This window comes from Cavia porcellus, unplaced genomic scaffold (genome assembly GCF_034190915.1).
Source record: "Cavia porcellus strain 051 isolate PalLab524CR breed Dunkin Hartley unplaced genomic scaffold, mCavPor4.1 scaffold_2, whole genome shotgun sequence".
Lineage (NCBI taxonomy): Eukaryota > Metazoa > Chordata > Mammalia > Rodentia > Caviidae > Cavia > Cavia porcellus.
Window position 1 is genome coordinate 76,354,365 of NW_026947485.1, and position 21,031 is coordinate 76,375,395.

At 53.2% G+C, this 21,031-nt stretch overlaps 1 protein-coding gene and 1 long non-coding RNA gene across 9 annotated transcripts; one reads left to right on the forward strand and one right to left on the reverse strand.

The window, feature by feature from the left end:
- Nucleotides 1-3: 3 nt before the first annotated feature.
- On the forward strand, nucleotides 4-12,231 carry LOC106028790 (uncharacterized). Its single transcript, XR_001202410.3, has 2 exons — nucleotides 4-939; nucleotides 11,261-12,231. It is a non-coding gene; the product is annotated as an uncharacterized LOC106028790 (long non-coding RNA).
- On the reverse strand, nucleotides 4,960-19,759 carry Kcnip2 (potassium voltage-gated channel interacting protein 2). Of its 8 annotated transcripts, none has more exons than XM_003475009.5 (10): nucleotides 19,426-19,747; nucleotides 8,881-8,976; nucleotides 8,368-8,421; nucleotides 7,758-7,882; nucleotides 7,290-7,359; nucleotides 7,124-7,194; nucleotides 6,897-7,004; nucleotides 6,646-6,750; nucleotides 6,475-6,537; nucleotides 4,960-6,216 (listed from the first exon to the last, which is right to left on the reverse strand). In XM_003475009.5, the coding sequence occupies exons 1-10, from the start codon at nucleotides 19,496-19,498 to the stop codon at nucleotides 6,169-6,171; spliced, it is 813 nt and encodes a 270-aa protein (XP_003475057.3). In that variant the 5' UTR covers nucleotides 19,499-19,747; the 3' UTR covers nucleotides 4,960-6,168. The 8 variants fall into 8 exon arrangements, with proteins under 8 accessions (XP_003475057.3, XP_063100519.1, XP_013013659.1 ...); XM_063244449.1 differs by lacking the exon at nucleotides 19,426-19,747 and adding an exon at nucleotides 19,100-19,142; XM_013158205.3 differs by lacking the exon at nucleotides 19,426-19,747 and adding an exon at nucleotides 16,160-16,718.
- Between the last annotated feature and the right edge of the window lie 1,272 nt (nucleotides 19,760-21,031).

The following is a 21,031-nucleotide window of genomic DNA, read 5'->3' on the forward strand; positions in this document are numbered from 1 at the left end:
CCACTTAGATTCACCCCCCCCTCCCAGGGGAGCCCGACGTCCTGGGACGGACCACTACCCCCTCCCGGAGGGTGGTATCGGAGGAGGCTGCAGCCTGCGGGGGGGCCCCGGGGAGAGGCGGAGGGCGGGGAGGAGAGGTGTTTACTCTGCTTTGGCGCAGGCGCAGAAACAGGGCCCCGCGTTCTTAAAGAGGCAGGCAGGCGCTGACCTACTTCGCTGGTGGTTCATGCTGTCGTTTGGCTCCTCACCTCTGCCGAACCTAGGCTGAGTTCTACAGGAACGCAGTTCCACCGAGCTCAGCTACCTCTACTCCTTGAATCATTTTGCCATCCGCCCCACGCCCCGTTAATCAGATTTTAAGACGCATTTTTTCGTTCAGCCGACCCTTCTTGACCTTGCCTCATCGGGGACCCGGGCGCCCTTATGCGCTCACTGCACGGTCGGCAGAAATACGCAGGCACTGAAGCCGAGCGTGGTGGCTCACGCCTGTAATCCCAGCACTCGGGAGGCTGAGGCAGGAGGATCGTTGCGAGTTCGAGACCAGCCTAGGCTACAAAGTGAGCTCAAGGCCAGCCTGAACTGCACAGCGAGATCCTGTCTCAAAAAGACAAAAAAAAAAAAAAAAAAAACGCAGGCACAGCAAATTAGAAGCATGTTTCATTGCGGCCCTAGGCAGATGTGATAAGCCGCACTACAGCAAGAATGTCCACTGAGCTACGTCCCTAACCCTTTTATATTTTTTTAATTTAAAATGGGGTTGGTCAGTTGACCAGGCTGGTCCCAAATTTGCGATCCTCCTGTCTCGGCCGGCCTCCCAGAGTACACCCAGAATGTGCCTTAACCACACCTGTCTACACGCAGAATTCTTGCATGGTGTACTCAAGAGTCTCGGGAACTAAGAGGAAATAAATAACTCCCGGTCATTGCTTCACTTTTAAGGTGGGTCATAAAAATGTGAAATTAACCAGATTGAGCAGGACAATCCAGATTAGTGGAACAACAGCTGCCGAAAGAAGGGAGGAGTAAATAGGGAGGGGTGAAAGGTACAGCTTGTTTGGGGTGGGGTGTGTTCACTGTGTAAGATGGCATGAGATCCCTAGAGCCTCAGTGGCGTCGTTTCCTTTAGCATTCTTGAGTCCTAGAAGAGGTGCTCTGCCCCGCCCCGTGCTGCCCCCTCAGCCTCACTCATACCCACCCCAGCTGCCGCTGTACTTCCGTTCCCCCAAGCTTCCTGGTGCCGTCATAATGCGCTTGACTTTGATGGTGCTGGAGAGATCCGTCTCAACTTGTGAGGCACAAACATCTCACTTTTTTATTTCGATGTGCTGTTTAACTAGCGTAGCCCAATTTGTAACTCGAGGGATTTACAGCTCTTTCTAGTCCTGGATTGTGGTGATGGGGATTAGGAGCAAGAATTTCTTTTCTCTAGGTGGTTCTTTTTTTTTTTTTTTTTTTTTTTTTTGTCTTTTTCGTTTTTATCGGTACCAGGGATCAAACTCAGGGCTGCCTGCTTGCAAGGCAGGCGCTTATGCCGCTGAGCTAAATCCCCAGCCCGGGTGGTTCTTTCTTTTCAGTATGGAACATTTCATAAATTTGCTCATCATTGGAGCACAGGGTTATGCTAACCGTCTCTGTGTGCCTTCAGCTTTGTGTGTGTGCTGCAGAACCCTTTCATTGTAGGACCTGCTATGATGCCAGTGGAGGGCTGTAACCCCTTCAGATGGAAATTGCAGGCACAGGGGCATTCTGGGTGGTGCTGGTTCTGATCTTGTCTCTGCTTCATTCCTCACACCGTGGGAACTGCTAACAAGGCCTAGGCTGCCTCAGTTTTATCTGCTCTCCACTGCCCAGGCTCAGGTCTGTAGCCTAGGGAGCTTCAGTGTCTTCACACAGCAAATGTGAAGAGTTGGTTTTTGCTAGCATTTTCTTTCCATGGCACAGCCCTACTTCCCCCACCTCCCCAGCCTACCTGCAACAGGGACCACTGCTGGGTAGGCCCGGGATAAACAGTCACACTTTACAGTTGCATTGGAGAAATAAGACAATAACAAGTTCAATATATACACAGAAATTCAGTATCTTAAGTACTGGAAAGGGGAAAGCTAGTAATGTGATGACTCATAAGGACAACAAGAGCACTTCATATGATCGAAGGGTAGAAATCTAGGTGAGTAGTAACAGTGGCTTGGACTAAGTAAAAGCTCTGGTGTGGAACTGTTTGCCAAACAGGTGGAGAGAGCAAGGGAAAGAGAAGTAAAGACTATTAAATTTTGAAGAGTTGAGGATAATAGTTAGGGATAGAGCAGTTCAAGGCCTGTCTAGACTACAGAGCATGACCCTGTCTCCAAAAAAGAAACAAACCAAAAGAAGGTAGATGTTGGTGTTACATACTGAGAATGGAGGAGACAGGAAAGGCATGGACCTTTCTAAACATTCCAAAGATACTACAATGGGCCATTATACATTGACATGAGGTGTCAGATAATCAATTGTTTATGTAGGTGTTGGCAATCAGAGCAGCATTTTGAAGATATACTTAGGAGCCTTAGATGGTACATAAAGCCATGGGATGGCCAGGCTTGGTGGCACATGACTGTAATCCTGCACTCAAAAGGCTGAGGCAGGAGGATCTCAAGTCTGAGCCCAGCCTGGGCAATGTGGAGATTTAGTAGAGTCCTGTCTCCTGCCCCTCCCTGGGGATACAGTGCAAAGGCCCTGGATTCTATATCCCTCTCCCTTGAGATGATTTGAAGAGGCTCTGGTATGAACTTTGGTGCCGAAGATTTAGAATTCAGGTTAATATGGAATCTACAAGGAGGCCCTGGGGAGCACCTAAAAAAGTCAGTAGGAAATACTGCAAGGCAAGGAAGGAGAGAGTTTGGAGATGACAACAGCTGACATGGTCAGCATCAGACCAGTGGCCCTAACAAAATGATTTGGATTCCAGTCTGCTGGCCTGCCTGGACGCCTCTGTGAATCCTCTCTCAGGTTACTTCTAGCTCACTGGTGATCCTCAGCCTAAGGTTAACTTTCCCTGTATTTGGGTCTACACTAAAATGTGAGGTGTCTTCCAGTCTGAGCCAGTGATATTTACTTCCTCATTGTGCTTATCCACCCAGCCAGACAGTCATTTGTAGAATGCCTGTTACATGCCAGGCTCCAAGGGGGAAACCTAGCCCGGGTACCCAAGGAGCCCTAAGGAAGTCACCATGTATCAAAGAGAAGTAGTCACTCTGGTAAATGCCTGGTTATAAACTGGAGCACCTAGAACCTGCCAGTGTCCCTTCTTTAGACAATGCGCGGCACACACAGGGTCTGTCCTTCATATGCCTTTTCACAGTGCCCTAGAGCCCAGTTGGCGACTTGGGGAACGTGTCTGGGCTTGCTCCTGCAAAGACTCACCTGGGAACCCGAGCAAATTCTTTGGCTCCTCTGAGGTTGTTTCCTCTTGTTGCGGATTGCATTTAAAATATCCCCAAACCTGGTGTGGTGGCGCATGCCTATAACCCCAGCACTCAAGAGACTGAGACAGGCTGTCCATATCAAGGCCAGCTTGGGCTACATAATGAGTTTAAGGCCAGTTGGAGCTACACATAGTGAGACCTTGTCTCAAAAAGAATTACCAGGGGCTGGAGGTTTAGCAAAAAAAGGAAAAGACCAAAAAAAAAAAAAAAAAAAAAAAAGAATTACCAAAATAAAAGTAGTATCACCCTCTCCAGACTCTTGTGTTTGGAAGATGACTGGTAATTGGGGCACCATGCCCTGGGCTCTGGGTTGACCTCTGTGGGTTCCTGCTCACTTGCTGTCGGGAGGTGGGGCCTGCGAGCAGCACTGTACCCCTGGGGGTATTATTCTCCTTCCTCTCTGGGCTTCCAGTCACCACCCTCAGCCCCTCCTACCATGCCCTTTCTGCCTCCAAGCTGCTGGCCATGGACTAAAATGTAAGCCAAAATAAACCTCTCTTCCTTTCAGTTGTGGTCATCTTGGATATTTTGTCCCAGAGATAAAAAAGTGACTAAGATACCTCTGTAAAAGGGAAGGCTGAGGGAAAGACTGGGTAATGGTGGTTTTGGTCTTTTCAACACTTATTATATATATTCGTCACCAAAAGATCACAACGAGGTCACAAAAAAGTAGTCTTAGTTTAGTTCACAATATAAGTCTATGAAAACACATATTTAATCTCTACAGTTTACAATACTTGTTTAAATTTAAAACAATTAAATACTTGAAGCTAATAGAAAAGAATCATAAATAATTTAGACTTGGGGGCTGGGGATTTAGCTCAGTGGCATAAGCACCTGCCTTGCCAGCAGGCAGTTGTGAGTTCGATCCCTGGTACTGATAAAAAGGAAAAAGACAAAAAAAAAAAATTTAGACTTTAGAAACTTATGAAATGAAAGGGTATACATTTTGTTTTGTGGGGCTGGGGATTTAGTTCAGCGGCATAAGCACCTGCCTTGCAAACAGGCGGTCATGAGTTCAATCCCTAGTACTGATTAAAAAAAATTTTTTTGTTGTACTGGGGAATGAACCCAGGGCCTTTGCACTAAGCTACATCTCTTTTTTAGTTTTATTTGCTAAATTGCTCAGGCTGGCCTCAAATTTGTGATCCTCCTGCCTCAGCCTCCTGGATTAGCAGAGATTACAGATGAGCATAATTGTACTCAGCAGTAAATCAGAAATTCTTGATTAGTTTGTAAGAGTGCCAAGCAACAGCTTGGCTATCATCAATACCCTGTCCTTCCTTGTCTTCTCTCAGGTTCTAGGAGAAAGATTTTTGTGGGGGCCTGTGGCTAGGTGAACCAGTATAGAACCTGACACTTGTTCTCCTGCTAAGACAGGGTCAGATTCAAAATGCCAGGCAATTTCTTAAGGATCTAAAAGGCTGCAGGCGCGAGTTAGGGGCTGTGCAGTATTTATGGGGTGAAAGAACAAAAAAGCAGAGACAGCAGCCAGTGCATAGCCTTGGTGTTTTATTGGATCTGGTAAATTTCTTATTTTACAAAATATATAGAGGAGCCAAAAATGCTAAGCAGTCAAGAGTGTCTTACTCAACGGGGCTCCTTGGAACCCTTCCCTCCTTCTGGCTGAATGACAAGCAGGTATATTAAGGGAGAACAGCAAGGCGGTGTTGATGGGAACTGGGTGTTACTGTCCCTGCCCTCTTGGCATGCCTAGTGATGTCTCTGGATAGACTAGAGGAAGAACAGACCCTAGGGAACCAAGGAGGCTGTGCACCAGGTGTGGGTACCCTTGGTTGACCAAAGATCCCCCCGCAATGACGTTATGCCTGCCCCCCTCTTCCCTCTCCTAAGGCATCCACTGGGAAGGTGGACAGGACTCAAGTTCAGGAACATCCCTGACTCACTCTAAACCTCCAGTGAAACGGTGATGGCAAGTCATTGCTATCAAAATGGGATGAGCAGCCAACACTCCTCCCACCCACACTCCCCTGCCACAGTCACCTCCATACAAAGGAGGGAGGGGGAGAAATTTCAGGGGTGAGCCAGATAGCTGGGTCCCAGGCTGTCCTAGGGTATAGAAAATTTCTAGGACATTTTTAAGGGGATGAGGCCTCCTTCTGAAATATTTAGAAACAGTCTAATGGCATGGGGTAGTATATTGTGGAATTTGGGAGCTCCAGCCCAGCCTGCCTGAGCTTTCACCTTCTGCCCATGTCTTGTGTTCCTGACCCCAGCCAACCTGCAGGACATAACCACTGGCTCAGGCCCAAGATTTTGCGCTCTGCAGACCCCATCTCAAAAAATGCAGTCTTGTCTCCATTCCATAGGCTGGGTGAAAGGTTAGCTAGTGCTAAGGATGGACGATCACTCTCTGAGAAGTAAGTCTGAGACCAGGGATGGGGGAAGCACCATAGCAGGAGACATTCGGTCTGGTGTTGTGGTTTCCAAAGTGGGGGTGGAAGGTAGGCAACCACTCAGTTCCCACAGCAGGGACCCCCTGCACACTGGGTGTCAGGCAGCAAGGAGAGAGGGCTACTAGGAGTTAGGCACACCCACCAGATACACTTTGCCCACTCGCTGGCCCCTGCAGCTCCAGGGATCTTGGATCCCTACAGTAGGGCTAGGATGAGGACAGACCTGGGAAGAGAAGGGTGTGGTCTGCCGGGGTTGGATATGGAGCACAGACTCCTTTTCAGGTGGGCTAGATGACGTTGTCAAAGAGCTGCATGGATCGCATGATGTTCTCGTCCTGTGGCCATCATTTAAGGAAGGCAAATTGGAGAGCAAGGGGGAAAAAGAGCTTTTCAGAGGCAGGGAGGACGCTGAATCAGACATCTGGAATTCAGGGGCAGGAAGGAGACACCCAGAGAGTCCATGCTCCCCTAGTCCTGATAGAGAGGCTTGGGTGAGGTAGGGAAGAGGAACTCTGTCCAAAGGAGGCTGTTCTAGCATCACTTATTCAGGCCCGGGTTCCAGACCAAGGAAATGCAGAGGGCAAGGCCTGTACCTTTTGACAAGACTCAATGAACTCCTCAATGGTCACCACGCCATCCTTGTTTCTGTCCATCTTCTGCAAGGGTCAGCAGGAGAGAGGCAGGCATAACTCTGGTAAATTCTCTGCTGACTCTGGCCTCCCTCCCTTTACTCTAGTGCCTTCCAGCCTGCCCACATCAGGCACCTGGAAGAAGCTCTCCACATGCTCTCGTGGGGCCTCCTCCCGGAGTGCAGGGTACGTGTATTTACCCATCATGTCATAGATGGACTTCATGATGTCAAGCATTTCCTGTTAGGCCAAGAGAAAAGATCCTTCCTCAGAGCTCTAGTTTCCAAACCAGAGGGCCCAGGGCAGACCCCACCCCCTGTGGTTGTCAGCCGGCCCTCTATATCTCCCCCACCCCCTTGCTCCTCCCCTCTCCAGCTGCCCTGCACCTCCTTGGTGATACAGCCATCCTTGTTGAGGTCATACAGGTTGAAGGCCCAATTCAGCCTGTCATCTATTGTTCCCCGAAGAATCACTGACAAACCAGCCACAAAGTCCTGGGAAGGAAATAGCAGGGAACTGTGTGTCTTCATGCACCCATCACCCCAACCTTTTCTTTGGATGTGACATGGAGCACCAGGAAACAGAGTTACCCAGCCCACCTCCCTCAGCTCACCTCAAAACTGACACAGCCATCGTGGTTCGTGTCAAAGGCATTGAAAAGAAAGGTGGCATAGGTGCTAGAGTCTGCAGGAGAACACGGGAGAAAGACTGATTTCCAGACAAGGACAGGGCCACTCATCCCCCACCTCCCAGCCCTCTAAAGAGGGTCAGCTGCTCACCTCCTTGAGGAAAGAACTGGGAGTAAATCTGCTTGAAATTCTCCTCGTTTACCATGCCACTGGGACACTCCTGCGGGCAGGACCACACTGAGGGCCAAGACAAAGCTGCCCTTCCCCACCCTCCAAAGCCTTCTCCTCTGAGAGAAAGGGAACCTGGGCCAGACATGGTGGCTCCCACTCAGGGAGGCTGAGGTGGGAGGATCCTTGGGAGTTCGAGACCAGCCTGGGCTACAAAGTGAGCTCAAGGTCAGCCTGAACTGCATAGCGAGACCCCATCTCAAAAAATGACCAAAAAAAAAAAAAAAAAAAAAAAAGGAACCTGGGACTCACCAGTGGGCCTCAGCCTCCAGCTAGAGGGCCTCTTCCGCTCCTCCCTCCAGCCTCACTCCTCCAAGAGCAGGGGAAGGCGAGGCCCACCTGGCCTCCCCGTGCCAGCCCTTATCCCGTTTGGCAGCCGCATCCACTCACGTTCTTGAAGCCCCGGTACAGGACCTGCAGCTCTTTGCGCGTAAACTTGGTTTGCTCTTGCAACTGCTCCAGGCCCTCGGGCCGGTGACATACAGTGCACAGTTCAAACTCGTCCTCCACGCTGTCTGCAGGGAGCGGTGGGGACAGCCTCGCCTCAGGCCGGGCCCCTGGGACCACTCTTCACAATCACCAGCCCTTTCACCCTCCTCCCTGTCCCAGCTCGGAGGACATCCAGGCAGGGAGAGAAGACGCTGTCAGCTTCCAAGTCTAGGGCCGGCCAGGCCACGCCCCAGAAAGGTGTCCGCCTCAGCTCTCACCCCAGGGCCTCCAGGCCTGCTCGGAGAGGGACACCCCTGCAGCACCATCGTCCCAAAAGGGAGAAGTGGGACAAGGGGTTCGGGAGCTGCAGCTCGAGTCTGTGGAAGCCCACGCCGGCCCGCCCATCCCGCCCCTTCCTCCCCCTCCTCCCTCTCCCCAGCTAAGCATCACCCACCAGCACCGTTACCACGCCCCTGCCGTGCCCCCAACCATGGCTGCACCACACCCCGTGCCCCAGGCCAGTCCCAGGCAGCGCCCCGCAGAACGCCCGCCCCACCAGAGCGACAGTCACCTGGGTCCAGCGGGCGGGGCCGGTGGGGGCGGAGGGAAGCTGGGGCCGCTAAGGCTGCAGGAAGCGAACCGTCACGGAGAGCGCAGGCCGCCGCGCGCCCCGCAGGCACAGAGCCCCACACACCCACGCACAGGCACACACCCACGCTGCCTCTTCCAAGTTTGCCTCCGCATGGGGCCCAGCCGGTTTACACTCAGTGTGCTCAAATCGCTAGCTACGGGACAGGCCTCACTACAGCCCCATGGGGTGGGCAAGGAGGGACAGAGTACTGTCACTAACGCGAGGCCACACGGCTGGGGCCAGGCCGGGTAGGAAACTCTAGTGGTCCGGTATGGGGGGCGCCCACAGATTACCCTGGCCAGGCCCGACCCACCGAGCCCTTTTGGGTTTCGCAGACTCAAGAAGCCCACGGGCGTTTGGGCACACTCGCATCCGAGCAGGGCAGCTGCGCCCCTCACACGCACAACCGCCGCCCACCCGCCTGCCCGCCAAGCACGCGGAGGAGGCACTTGCTTTCACTGACTGCAGGCAGCGCCTGGGGCCCACAGCACGGGAGCAGCTTGAGGAAGCGCTGCTTCAGCGCTTTTTTAGTGGGCCCTGGAGGGTGGCCTGGGAAGAGAGAAGACCCCAGGAGGGCACATTAACTTTCCTGAACCTCATCCCTCCCTCCCAGACCCTCCCACCACTGCAGAACCACCCAGCTGAGGCAGGGCCAGGAGAGGAAGGGAGGTGGGCTGGGGTAGGCAGGGGGCCTGCTGGACTTAAGGACTGGAAGGCCAGAGGCAGGGCTCTGAATGCCAGGGCGCCAAGGGAGAGGTCCTAGCAGCCTCAGGCCTGCCCGGGCAGAAATACTTCTCACACACAGAATGAACACACACACACACACACACACACACACACACACACACACACGTGCATGTGACATATAGTGACACATAAACTGATAAACCACAAATAGGCGCCAGGGACAGCATGATATCCTGCAGCTCACATCTGAAGGCCTGATGCACTCCAGCACATGCAAATGCACACACACACATACACACACACACTTTTCCCTAGTACTCCTTAACACAAAGGTATGCATGTGACCTAAATAGACCATGATACACACGTAGAGACCCATGTAACAGGCTGTACCATTCACAGCATTATAAAACCACACACGAGCTCACAGTGGCTCTGGGGCACCGTCCTATTGTGCCAAGAGCACCATGACAGTGGAGCCTGGTGGCACACACCTGCAATCCCAGATTCAGGAGACTGAGGCAGGAGGGTCACCAAAAGTTTGAGGCCAGCCTGGACTACATACTGAGTTCAAGGACAACCTGAACTACATAGCAAGACCCTGTCTCAAAAAACACAATGGGGGGCCAGGGATGTAGCTCAGCGATGCAGATGCAGCGCCTGCCTGGCAGGTGTGAGGGACTGAGTTTGGTTCCCAGTACCAAAAAGAAAATAGTAAAAAAAAAAAAAAAAGCCCCTTTACAAAAACCAAACCAAACCAAAAAACACAACAGGGGCTAGGGATATCAGTGGCATAAGTGCCTGCCTGTCAAGCACAAGGTCCTGAGTTTTACCCCCAGTACCACAAAAAACAAAACAAAAACGCCCAGCACAATACATATCAAGGTTACCACAGCACAGCCCATTTCATGCTGTGGATAGCACCCAAGGCATCCAGACCTGAGCTTATCTTCACCCAGTCAGGCTTCATTCATCCCAGGCACACTCCTCTTTCCTGTGAGCCCTCACCCCAAGGCACCCAGAATCTTCTTCGTGAGGCGCAGGCCCCAGTCAGCTAACTGATCTACACTGCACTGTGGCCTCTTCTGAATCCTTCCCAGTGTGGCTTGCTCTTTGAAGGCAAATTGATAGTGGGCACTGAGGTAATCACAAACCAGTGCTGGATATTCTGGTGTGGTGTGGGGCTGTACAAGGTCCATTAATCATGGCTCTTTCCCCTCCTCTTCCTTGTTTCTGTACTCAGGACCTGTAGCTCTAATTATACCCTGGGGACTCTCTGCATAGGTGTATGTGTCTCTGTGTGTATGTCTATGTGTCTGTATCTCCCAGCTGCATGCACCTCCAGACTCCTGGGCCAGATGGAACCTGCTATGAGATAACTGGGTAAAGCTGACCTCAGCCCATTCCCAGAGGGGCCCAACTTCCTTAGTTACAAGTTACCTCCTTTCCAGCCCCCAACCCGCCCTGCTCTCCCAAGCCAGGAACAAGCCCTCCACCCCTAGAACCAGGTGACTGCCTAAGGTGACTGCCTCCTTAAGCTATGGAGAGTTGGGAGGGAGTTGGTGGGCCAGGCAACAGATGGATGGTGGTCTGGCCCCCAGCCCTGGGCTCCATTAGTGGTGACTCTGGTCTCCCCAATGCTGGATTATGTCTGGGGCATCTGATGGTGGAGTCACCTGACTGGCCCCAATGTTGGTCTTTTCTAGATCCTAAGAGGGTGGGCACAGAAAGGGGCCACCTTCAGACACAGGGTTTCCCAGATGGGCCTTCTTCCTACCAAGCCATCTGAGGAGGGGCAAGTTAAGAGTCACCTGGCTAACCCTTTCCCAGGGCGGTAAGACTGAGCTCAGCCCCGCTGCCCCAGCTCCCAAGGGTCTGACTCCCGGACACCACACCAGCAGAGGACAGAGGATGCTCTTACTCTATGGGTCTTCTTCCTCTTGCCCCGGCTCCCCTCACATCCTCCCAGTTCTTCAGATGTCCATCCCACAGTCTCCCCAGACCCCCACCGCTCTCGCCTACCTTGCCCACCCACCCCAGTGTAGCTGGGTTCCATGGAGCCCAATAGCTCTTGTGAAGAGGAGGGGAATCCAAAGCTCTGGATGGGTGGATGGGTAGTGGAAACAATTGTCCCCTCTATCTCCAGCACTACTCCTCGATCGACTTTGGGCTTGCATGGAGAATTAACTTCCCATTCCAAGGATGAAGCCCTGGAGATCATTCTGCCTTGGATCCTGAGAGGAGCTTGGAGTGACAAAGCGGCTTGAGAAGCAAAGGCCCCAATCCAATCTACTCCTCACTCCCTGGCCAGGGAGCTAAGCTGTAAATGTCCTATTCACTGTGTACTCACCCTTCCCTCCAAAACCCACTCACTCCCAGTCCTGGACACAGAGCTGGTGTCTCCTCAGGAAACTATGGAACAGCCATGTGCTGGACCAGACCTAAAAAGGCTCAGCTGCACCCTTTCTCCAGCCTCTGCTGGCAGAACTGTTATTACCCCATCATGACAGGCATCAAAGCTGTCAACGACGGGGTAGGCAAATCTCTAAGGCTGGAGCCTCTGTTAAACCCAGTCTTGCTGGGCATGGGGGCACATACCTGTAATCCTAGCACACAGAAGGCTGAGGGAGCACCTGAGTTCAAGGCCAGCCTAGGTGACGTAATGAGACCCAGTCTTCCTGTACTACACTCTAAACACTCCATGTCCCACACACCACTCCTGTAGAAAGCTTGCCACAGGAGACCCAGTTTAGGGATGCTGAGCACTGCAGCTGTGGAGCCGGTGCCCAGGTCGTACGGCTGTGGCTAAGTCCTGTCTGCAGTTTTGCACAGCCACCACTGGGGGTCAGGCATCCATGCCACTCCTCCTGTCTTCCCACTGGCCCAGAGGCCAGGGTAGGGGGAGGGTGGAGGTGGAGGTCCTGGAGGTGAGAGGAGAAAGGCCACTTGGGCTTGTTCCCACCCCCAAGGGAGAGGAGTTAATTCAGGGTTTGCTCTGGTTTCTCATACCTTAGAGGTTACCAACTGACAGGTGAAATCTGCAAATATCTCCTGCCTGTTCAAATTCCATCCCTGGGCATCCAGTAGCCTTTTCTCATTAAAGACCCCTTTGCTTCAGTCAGTTTGTCTGCGTCACTGTTCCTCAGCCACATCGAACTCAGTCCTGTCTCAGTGCCTTTGCACTTGCGACACTCTGCCTGGGATGCCTGGCCTTCTGGTCTCCCTCTATTCTACACTTCTTTCTTTACATTTAGAAGCAACTTAGATTCCCTTCCCTTCCCTCCAGCCCTCACTGTCTGCCAGTTACCTGAGTTCCTATGGAATTCTGTGCTGAGCCTTGGAAATCCAGCACCCAACCCCAGGCCAGCAGCGGGAACAGCAAACAAGCAGTGTAGCATGAGAGCTAGTAGTAAGGGCCAAAGTGCCAGGCTCCCTGGGCTCACATTCAGGAGCTGGAAGAAACTCAGAAATGGCACTGCATGCACATGTCTCCATGGCTGGGGCGATGTGATACCACATGTCTCCATGGCTGAGGCAATGTGATACCAAGGCTTCCTGAGAAGCTTCATTGAGGATGGGAGGGCTTGCAGTAAGAGCACTGGGCCCAGCATGGGGCATTGGATCTTGCCTAAAGAGTAGTGGAAGACGCAGGAGGCTAAGTTCCACTGAACCCTATCTCAAAGGCTATTCAGGAAAGAAAGAAAGAACAATGAGCAAAGGAGTAATCATGTAGCTGAAGTTTGTGAATGCAACTACCCTTGAAATGCTTTTATTAACTTTGTTAAGACAAACATATTCTTTAAAAATTATTTAGTGCTGGGCATGGTAATCCCAGCACTTGGGACGCTGAGGCAGGAGGACTGCCATGAGTTTGAGGCCATCTTGGGCTACATAGGGAGTTCTAGAGCAGCCTGGACTACACAGAGACCTTGTCTCAAAAAAAGAATTACTTAATCTGCAGATGTATTACTTTTTTTTTTTTTTTTTGTCTTTTTTGTTTTTATCAGCATCAGGGGTCGAACTCACGACTGCCTGCTTTCAATGCAGGTGCTTATGCCACTGAGCTAAATCCCCAGCCCAGATGTATTACTTTAAAAAAAAAAAAATGTCCACTGTAATAATAGTAAAAAAAAAAAAAAAAAAAAAAAAAAAAAGTAAGTTTTGCAACTTGCAATTAACTAGGGGCTCAGGTTTTTTGTTGTTGTTGTTTTTTGTCTTTTTGAAACAGGGTTGTGAGTTCCAGGGCAGCCAGAACTTATGCAGTTCAGGCTGGCCTTGGGCTCACTTTGTAGCCTAGGCTGGTCTTGAACTTGCAACAATCCTCTTGCCTCAGCCTCCTGAATGGTAGAATTACAGGAGTGCACCACCATGCCTGGCTTGGTGCTGAGTTCTTAACCTGCTTGTGCCTCGAGTTTCCGTCCTCGTATGGTGCTGGGGAGAATCATACCCAGGGAGCTGTTGAAATAACGTCTGACAGAGCAAGTGCTGAGTAACTTCACCATCACGCTTCCCCTGTGTTTCTATAGCCCAGGCCATAACCCTGGAGAGTCTCACTCCTCTGGAGCCTGCATCCCTCCTGAGTGTTCACCTTTTGTCCTTCCCCCATTTCCAGTACATTCCTAGCTCCTTTTCCAGTTTTTATTTTGAGATACTATCTTGCTAAATCACTAAATTGCCCAGATTGGAACAAAAGCAAAAACGAATATACTTCTCAAAGTTTTAATCCTCCTCCCTCAGCCTCCCAGTATGCAGGGATTACAGGTATGCACCACCATGCCTGGCTGATATGGCTAGTTTTTTTTTGTTGTTGTTGTTTTAAAAAAAGGTCTCACTATGTAGTTCTGGCTGCCCTGGAACTCACTATAATCCCCCTGCCTCAGCCTCCTGAGTGTTAGGATTATAAGTATGTGTCACCATGCCCACCTGAGAGGACAATTTTGAGCTGAATTTTTTGATACCAAGGATTGAACTCAGGGCATTTTCAGTATATTGAATTATATCCCCAGCCCATTTTTTGAGACAAGGTCTTGCTAGGTTTCCCAAGCTGGGCTTGAACTTGTGATCCTCTTGCCACAGCCTCCCAGAGTGCTGGGGATTACAGGTATGTACCAACACACATGGCTGCTGATTCTTAAAGATGGCTCAAACAGCGGGGCATGGTGGCTCACGCCTGTAATCCCAGCACTCGGGAGGCTGAGGCAGGAGGATCACTGTGAGTTCGAGACCAGCCTGGGCTACAAAGTGAGCTCAAGGCCAGCCTGAACTGCATAGTGAGATGCTGTATCAAAAAGACAAAAAAAAAAGGCTCAAACATCAAGTCCACTCTAATAAAATAGTAGTTTAAGAAATTGAGGTTCATAGAGTGATTTTCCCAAGATAATGGCTGATATGATGAGAAAGAATGATCTGTCAGTTCTCTCAGACTGAGTGTCCAGTGCATGTGAGGTGTCAAGAAATCCTGGGTGACCAGAGCCCAGTTTTATGTTGGGGGAACTATGGGTAACAAGCCCCAAAAGGGTCAGATTCCATAAAGCCTTGAATGCCAAGCCAGACTGTGGGTTGCACCATAGCAGCATTCTCCGCTCTGGCTACTGTTCATAGGTGGAAAGAGTTACAAACTGTAGGCCAGGGGCCCTGCTCCCCCCACCCCAACCCCGCCTCTGTCTCTCAGAGACCTTGATCCCTGCAGGTCCTCGGTCAGCCCAGATGATGGGAAGGTCTCTCGGGAGCAGAACGGCTGTTTTGCAGAGCTTTGGGCTTAGTACCCTCTGAGGGTGCTGCAGTTTTACCACTGGCCAGAGTGCTTGAACACTCAGAAGCAAGCAGTTCAGGTTGAGGGAGAAATGCAGACATGTTGTGGGCACCAGGCTGGCTTCTCCTGGATCCTGCAGGCACCAGGGGTACCTGCCATCGTGGTGCCACTGACCTCCCATGGTCCAAGTCTGGACCCCTGTTGCCGTTTGGCAGAACCCACCCTGTAACCGCTTGCTGCCGGTTGTTACCCAGCCAGTGAGGACCCCACAGCCCTTCTCTCACTCGGTCCCCAGCTGAGCCAGGTGATTAATGACCTCTCTTGACACTGGGGCTATTTTGGGTCCTGGAAGTTATGCCTGCCATGATTGAGAACTGGCCCTGACTGGCTCCAGCCATCTGTCACTGGAGACAAGCCCAAGCAGGGGTTCAGGGACTCAAGCTCCCCAAGGGGCTTCTGACAGGGCTCTGGCTCAGTCCCAGTTCTCTCTGTCTGGGGCTACGAAGCAAGGAACACAGGGCCATAGGCCCTGTGTATCCTCCAGGGCTCAAATTGGGTACACATGGGGCAGCCAGGGACCCACAGACCTCAACACATCCAGGGACGCATGTCTGGGTCTCCTGGAGGCCAGGTGGAGAGGGGACCCTGGCCTCTGTGAGCCTGGCCCAGGCAGCGCTAAGAAACCCAAACGGAGATGCCCATGGATCTCAGTAGTGGTACCGAGAGCCACAGTCCGCACACAAGTCCTGCAACAAGGCAGACACACAAGTGACTTAGTCCCCGGGAAGCCTCAGCCCAAAGCAAATCTGCAGAATGCCAGGTGACGGAGGAGTATGTAGCCCTGGGCTGCACCGCTCCCACGATGAACAGTCCAGAGGCAAGGTGGTGACATGAAGTCGCTGGCTAGCAAACCTGTCCCTCCTATTATGCAGGAGATGCCGGCTCATGGACGTGGCTTCCCTGCTGGACACTGTACCATCACCTTAAGGCTCCTTCAACTGCCAGCAAAGCCATCAAGGGCCGCACCTCCTTCTCACCCCAAGCTTCTCCACCCCTGGGCCCTGCCCCTTTACTGACCCCCACCCTCCGTTAGCAGGTCTGCCTTGTACTCGCAGGCTCCAAAGGGCTCTCTTTCTTCTCTGCACTTCCATGGGGATCACCCTTTGACCCCTTTTGGGGACCCTGTTCCCACCACCTGTGTCCTTCTCTGGACGGGCCCTGCCTTCCCACCTGGAGGGTCCCGGCCCACTCTGCTCACAGGAGAGGCCTGCCCCGCCTCTCCTTACCGCCTACCTGGCGACAGCGACCCAGCCACCAGCTGGTAGATGGACCGTGCTGCCTGCCCCAGCGGGCTCCGGCACCGGCGGGCGCAGCGGTCCATGCTCCAGAGAGCCATCGCTGCACTCCCGCCGCGTCCCTCACGCGCCCCAGGCCCCACCCTGGCCTCTCTGTGTGGTACGCAGTACCGCCTCCTGGAAGTTTCCGGGTGTGGCGTCGGCGCCCCGCCCTCTCAGAGCCCTTCCTAGGTCTCCCGCGGGGAAAGTAATCCCATCTTCCAGCACTGCCTTCTGCAGCACCTGCTCCGCCAGCCCCCACCCATGCTGGCACAGGGGTACCGAGGGGATCGAGGACACAGTTGTCATGGCAACTCCCCCGCACTTCCAAGCTTCCCGGGCCAAGGGAGGAAGGAAGCAGAAGGAGAAAGAAGCTGGCGCGCCCGCGGGGCGGCGGCAAGCAGGGGACGCCCCACCCCCAGCCTCCGCCGACCCTTTCCGGGTCTCAGCCGATCCGCCCACAGCCCTCCGCGGTCCGGGAAAGCCCGCAGAAGGGCTTGGGCCGCTTCTCCGACTCCGACCAAAACTCCCTCTGGGGCTGGAAGAGAACAGTTGCCCAGCGTGGCTCACGCCTTACCATCCGGAGGGTCGCAGGGGTTCCGGGCCGGCCGGCCACACAGGGTGCTCAGGGCCAGCCCGGACTACACAGAAACAAGACAAGACAAAATAAAACACAGTCACCTCCAAACTGCCCCTGACTGAAAGCTACAGTCCTCGCACCGGTGACTGCGCGCTCGGGACTCCTCTCCGCCACACGGCGGCGCCCAGCCACCAGGAACAGCGCCCCCGGCCAGACTCCGCCTCCGGAGAGCACAGCCTCCCGCCAAGCTCGGGCGAGCTGGTCCAGTCCCCTGCTCACTCCTGCTCTTCCTTTGCTTTGCTCCGACAGGTCCGCTGCTGATCAGTTTTTGTCTACTGTGCCGCGCCGCCAGGCAACCCGTAGGGTTAGGTGAGGCAATGGTGTAGGACTCGGATTTTGTCACCCTGAAAAGATTCTCCTAGCAGTTTTGAGCTTGGGGCGGAAGTTGAGAATGATGGAAGTTGGAGGAACCCAAGATTCCCTGACGAGTAACTTCAAGACCCCTTCTGCACCCCGATTGGCGGGGTGCTAAACGCTGGACACTGCCTCTTGTGCGACTGCCCCTTGTGTGACCCTAGGAATCCTGCTTAGCTCAGGGAAGAGCAGGGGAGGCTTTTCGCGCTTCAGCACCAAGGATAACGACCTCTTCAGGGGACTTCCTGAGCCAGGCTTTACTAACACTGGTGTCCCAAAGCGGTTTGACTCCCATTGTAAGCCCTGCTTAGTGGACAGATACTGGCACTAGTTCTGTGTTTGTTTTTAAAGACAGGGTCTCGTTGTATATATCTCAGGCTGGCCTAGAACTCGAGATCCTCCTACTTTAGCCTCCTAAATCCTGGAATTATGGGCCTGTGCCATGAAGCCTAACTCCTATTTCTACTTTTTAAATCATGTGTGGGCTGTCTATACACAGGATGCTGATGACAGGGCCCCAATTCTGAATACTTGTCAACATTTGACCTTTTTATTTCCCTTGACAGGCTGGCAGATAGAAAAGTAGTATCACCATTTCACAGATGAGAAAAGCAAGGCCAAGAGAGCAAAAACTACGATGTTGGTACCCTTCTTTCCTGACTGACCTGACACAGTAACCTTCAAAGACAAGTGCTTCCCCTGCCACCCACTCTCTGACCCAACAGCCTAGTCAGGAGAGGATGATTTCATTACAGGGGAGAGCAGTTAAGGCAAGTGGTGAACACTGACCACTGTGATGTTGGTAAGGCCCGTGCCCTTATTCCTCTAGAGGACCCAGAGTGGTAATGGGGACCGCTTTCACGGTGATAGGTAACTGGATCCCTGGCGCCCCTCCAGATCAGATGCATGTCCAGCCTGCATGAAGGTCCCCCTTCTGCGAGGCTTGCATCTAAGATCTCCTTGGTCAGTGAATGGCGCAGTCACTCATTCTCACCCTAGTCCCTCTCCCATTTCTGGGCCTTCACCTGACTCCATTGAGGAAGTCATGGGACATAGGAACATACATGAGGTAACCCAAGCCCAGAGACAGATGAATGCAGAGTGTATGGATCTCACACATTCCCCAGAGAGAGAGAGAGAGAGAGAGAGAGAGAGAGAGAGAGAGAGAGAGAGAGTCCCAGCAGCAAAGTGGTTTGGAGTACATGAGGCCCACCACGTAGCAATCCCAGGCCTCAAGCTTCTATCTCCAGCTCTGGAGGAAGGCAGGAGAATGTGGCCTCTGTTCTCTGGGGTGTGGGTGAAGTTCTAAAGGGCTACCAAGGATGAAGGAGCTTTGGCCATGGCCATGCATATAACTTTCAGGACCTCCTCATTGAATCCAGGTGCTGGAACCACAGGGTGCTCCTGGGAGCTAGTCTGGGGAGCCTAGCGCCAGAGTCCTTTCTTGGGTCCACCTGGGCTATTTGCAGAAAACTTAGGGAAGCAATAGGGTACGCTAAAGACCCCACCTGCACTAGAAAACCAAGGAGCCAGCAAGGACACAAAGCATCCCGGACACTCACAGAGCACCCCAGCATGCATGGCATTTAAGACACAGGAGCAGAGCAAATGCCATCACCACTGGCCCAGGCTCTCCGTCACAGAACACTGCATCCCACACTCCAGCAAGCGCAGTCCTAAGCTTCACAGTCACAAAGTCTCACAGAGACACAGGGCAGCACAAGGAAGCCCAACACACGCTGGCACCACACACCACTTAGCACAGAGCCACATGCTTAAAGCACACGGTTGCACACATAACAGAGACAGGCAGTCCACACACTAGAACACCCAAGGTTTTACACAATTACACTCAAACATCTCACTCGTTTATACAACTGCATTGCCACATGCAATCACACTCACCCTGGCTATGGCCAAGTCCAGGACACATGGCAAGTAGCTGTAGGAGACACACACACATACATACACGGCCACAAACAAGAGTGACAGGTGCTCACTCACATAACACTGCCCACTCCAGGCACACTTGCAGTCCTGTGTCACACGCGCCCACATCTGCTGCCTCTGCGTACCTGCCCCCTAGCCCCTAGCCCTGCAGGCTCCAAGGCTTTGATCGGGTCCACCGACCCCAGGGAGGGAGTGAACACAGGTGGAGCCGAGTCAGGGGTTGAAGGGTCTGGGGGAAAGAATCTGCCCTCCCGCCCACGACCCCCGTGCCACCGACTCACCAGTGAGCTGGTCGTAGGAGCCGTCGAGATCTCGAGAGTCGGACAAACTCTCCTTACGGCCCTGGCCCCGCATGGCCCCCGGCAACCCCCTCCCGCCTAGGCGGGTGGGAGGGGGCGCCGGGTGGCCAGGACAAGGCGCTTGCTCAAACGGCGCCCCCTGGCGGCCACTGCGCGGGTGGGTCGGGGGCTGAAGAGCCGAGGGGTCGTGGGGCAGGAAGTGCGCTTTTGGGTAGCGAGGGAGCGTGAGCCGAGGCAGCGTGGAGCAGAGCCGGAGCCGGGAGCCTCTCTCCTCCCGCCCCCTCCCCGCGGCTGTCACCGCCACCTCCCCCTTCGGCGCTGCCCGGATTGGCTCCCCTACCCCCGCCTGCCACCCTCGGCCGCTGGGGGGAGGCACGTGGCGATGGGGTGAGTGGAGAGCGCAGGAGGGCGACAGGCTCCCGAGCGGCACTGCTCGGAGCCCGAAGCCCCAGGTCCAGGCGGGGAAAGCATGGAGACAGAAGGGACCTCGGGGAGGAAGCCCCGCCCAACTCTGGGTCACCCCTTCCCCCACAGTCAGTGCCATCTGCGGGCTGAGTGGAGCCAGGGTTCCAGCTAGTTCCCACTCCTCACCTAGCCTCGCTGCGCTCCAGACCAGACGGGGACCTGGCAAAGTCAAGCCCAGCCTCCAATCCAAGCAGGGGAGTTTTCCTTCTCTCACTTTCTAGCATGTCCCCAACTCTCTACTCGCCATGGCCCTCTCAAGAGGCCTCCTTCACTCTTAGGGTACCTTCTTCCCGGATCTGGTGACCCTACTGGTCAACACAAAGATAAGGACACAGTGAAGCAGCTCAACTTCTCAAGACCTCCTTGCTCTTTCGTCCTCTCCCTTTATTCTTTATTTCAATTTTTCTACCCTTCTCTGTTACCTGCCTGGTCCCAGATGCCCTGTTTTCCAGCATGCCTGGGGGTTCGCTGGAGCATTTGGGGGTCCAGGTGATAACGCATGAGAAATGAACACCCCTGTAATGCAGCCACCTTCTAGGGCAGGACACATCACATTTATCAGCAGGATGAGCAGATACTTTTAGTGGGTCTGTAGGAATGGCCCACTGAGACCAAAAGCTTGGGCGGAAGGGAGCCCAGCACAGCTGACCTCCTCAGCTGGATTTCATGCCACCCACCTGCCTGAATCAGCCCCACGGGAATGGAAGAGGCCTCCAGCAGGAGAGGCTTTGGGCACATTTCCTTCCTGTGCAGTAACCTCCACAGACCTCACACCAAGGCTGAACATGGACAAGGCATGGGCAGCTTCTTCTGAAGTTCACTGCTGGGAGAGTAGGGGTCCTGCTCTTGGAATAGATGAATGTGAAGAAACAGGTTGGCAGGCTGGGCACAATGGCTTACGCCTGCAGTCTCAATACTCAGGCTGGGACGGGATTCCCTGCACTCTCAGCTCAAGGCTGGGCTAGAGATGAGCCTTTCTGGTGGAAGGTGAGAAGTTTTCTGTTAAATGTCCCTGTCCAAGGCGCCCTCATTTATTTTTTAGGGAAGGCTGGCAGAAACTGTAAAGGAGCCCAAGGGACTACTGCTGACCTCGACATTGCTACTTGGAGGCAGGAATTTTCTT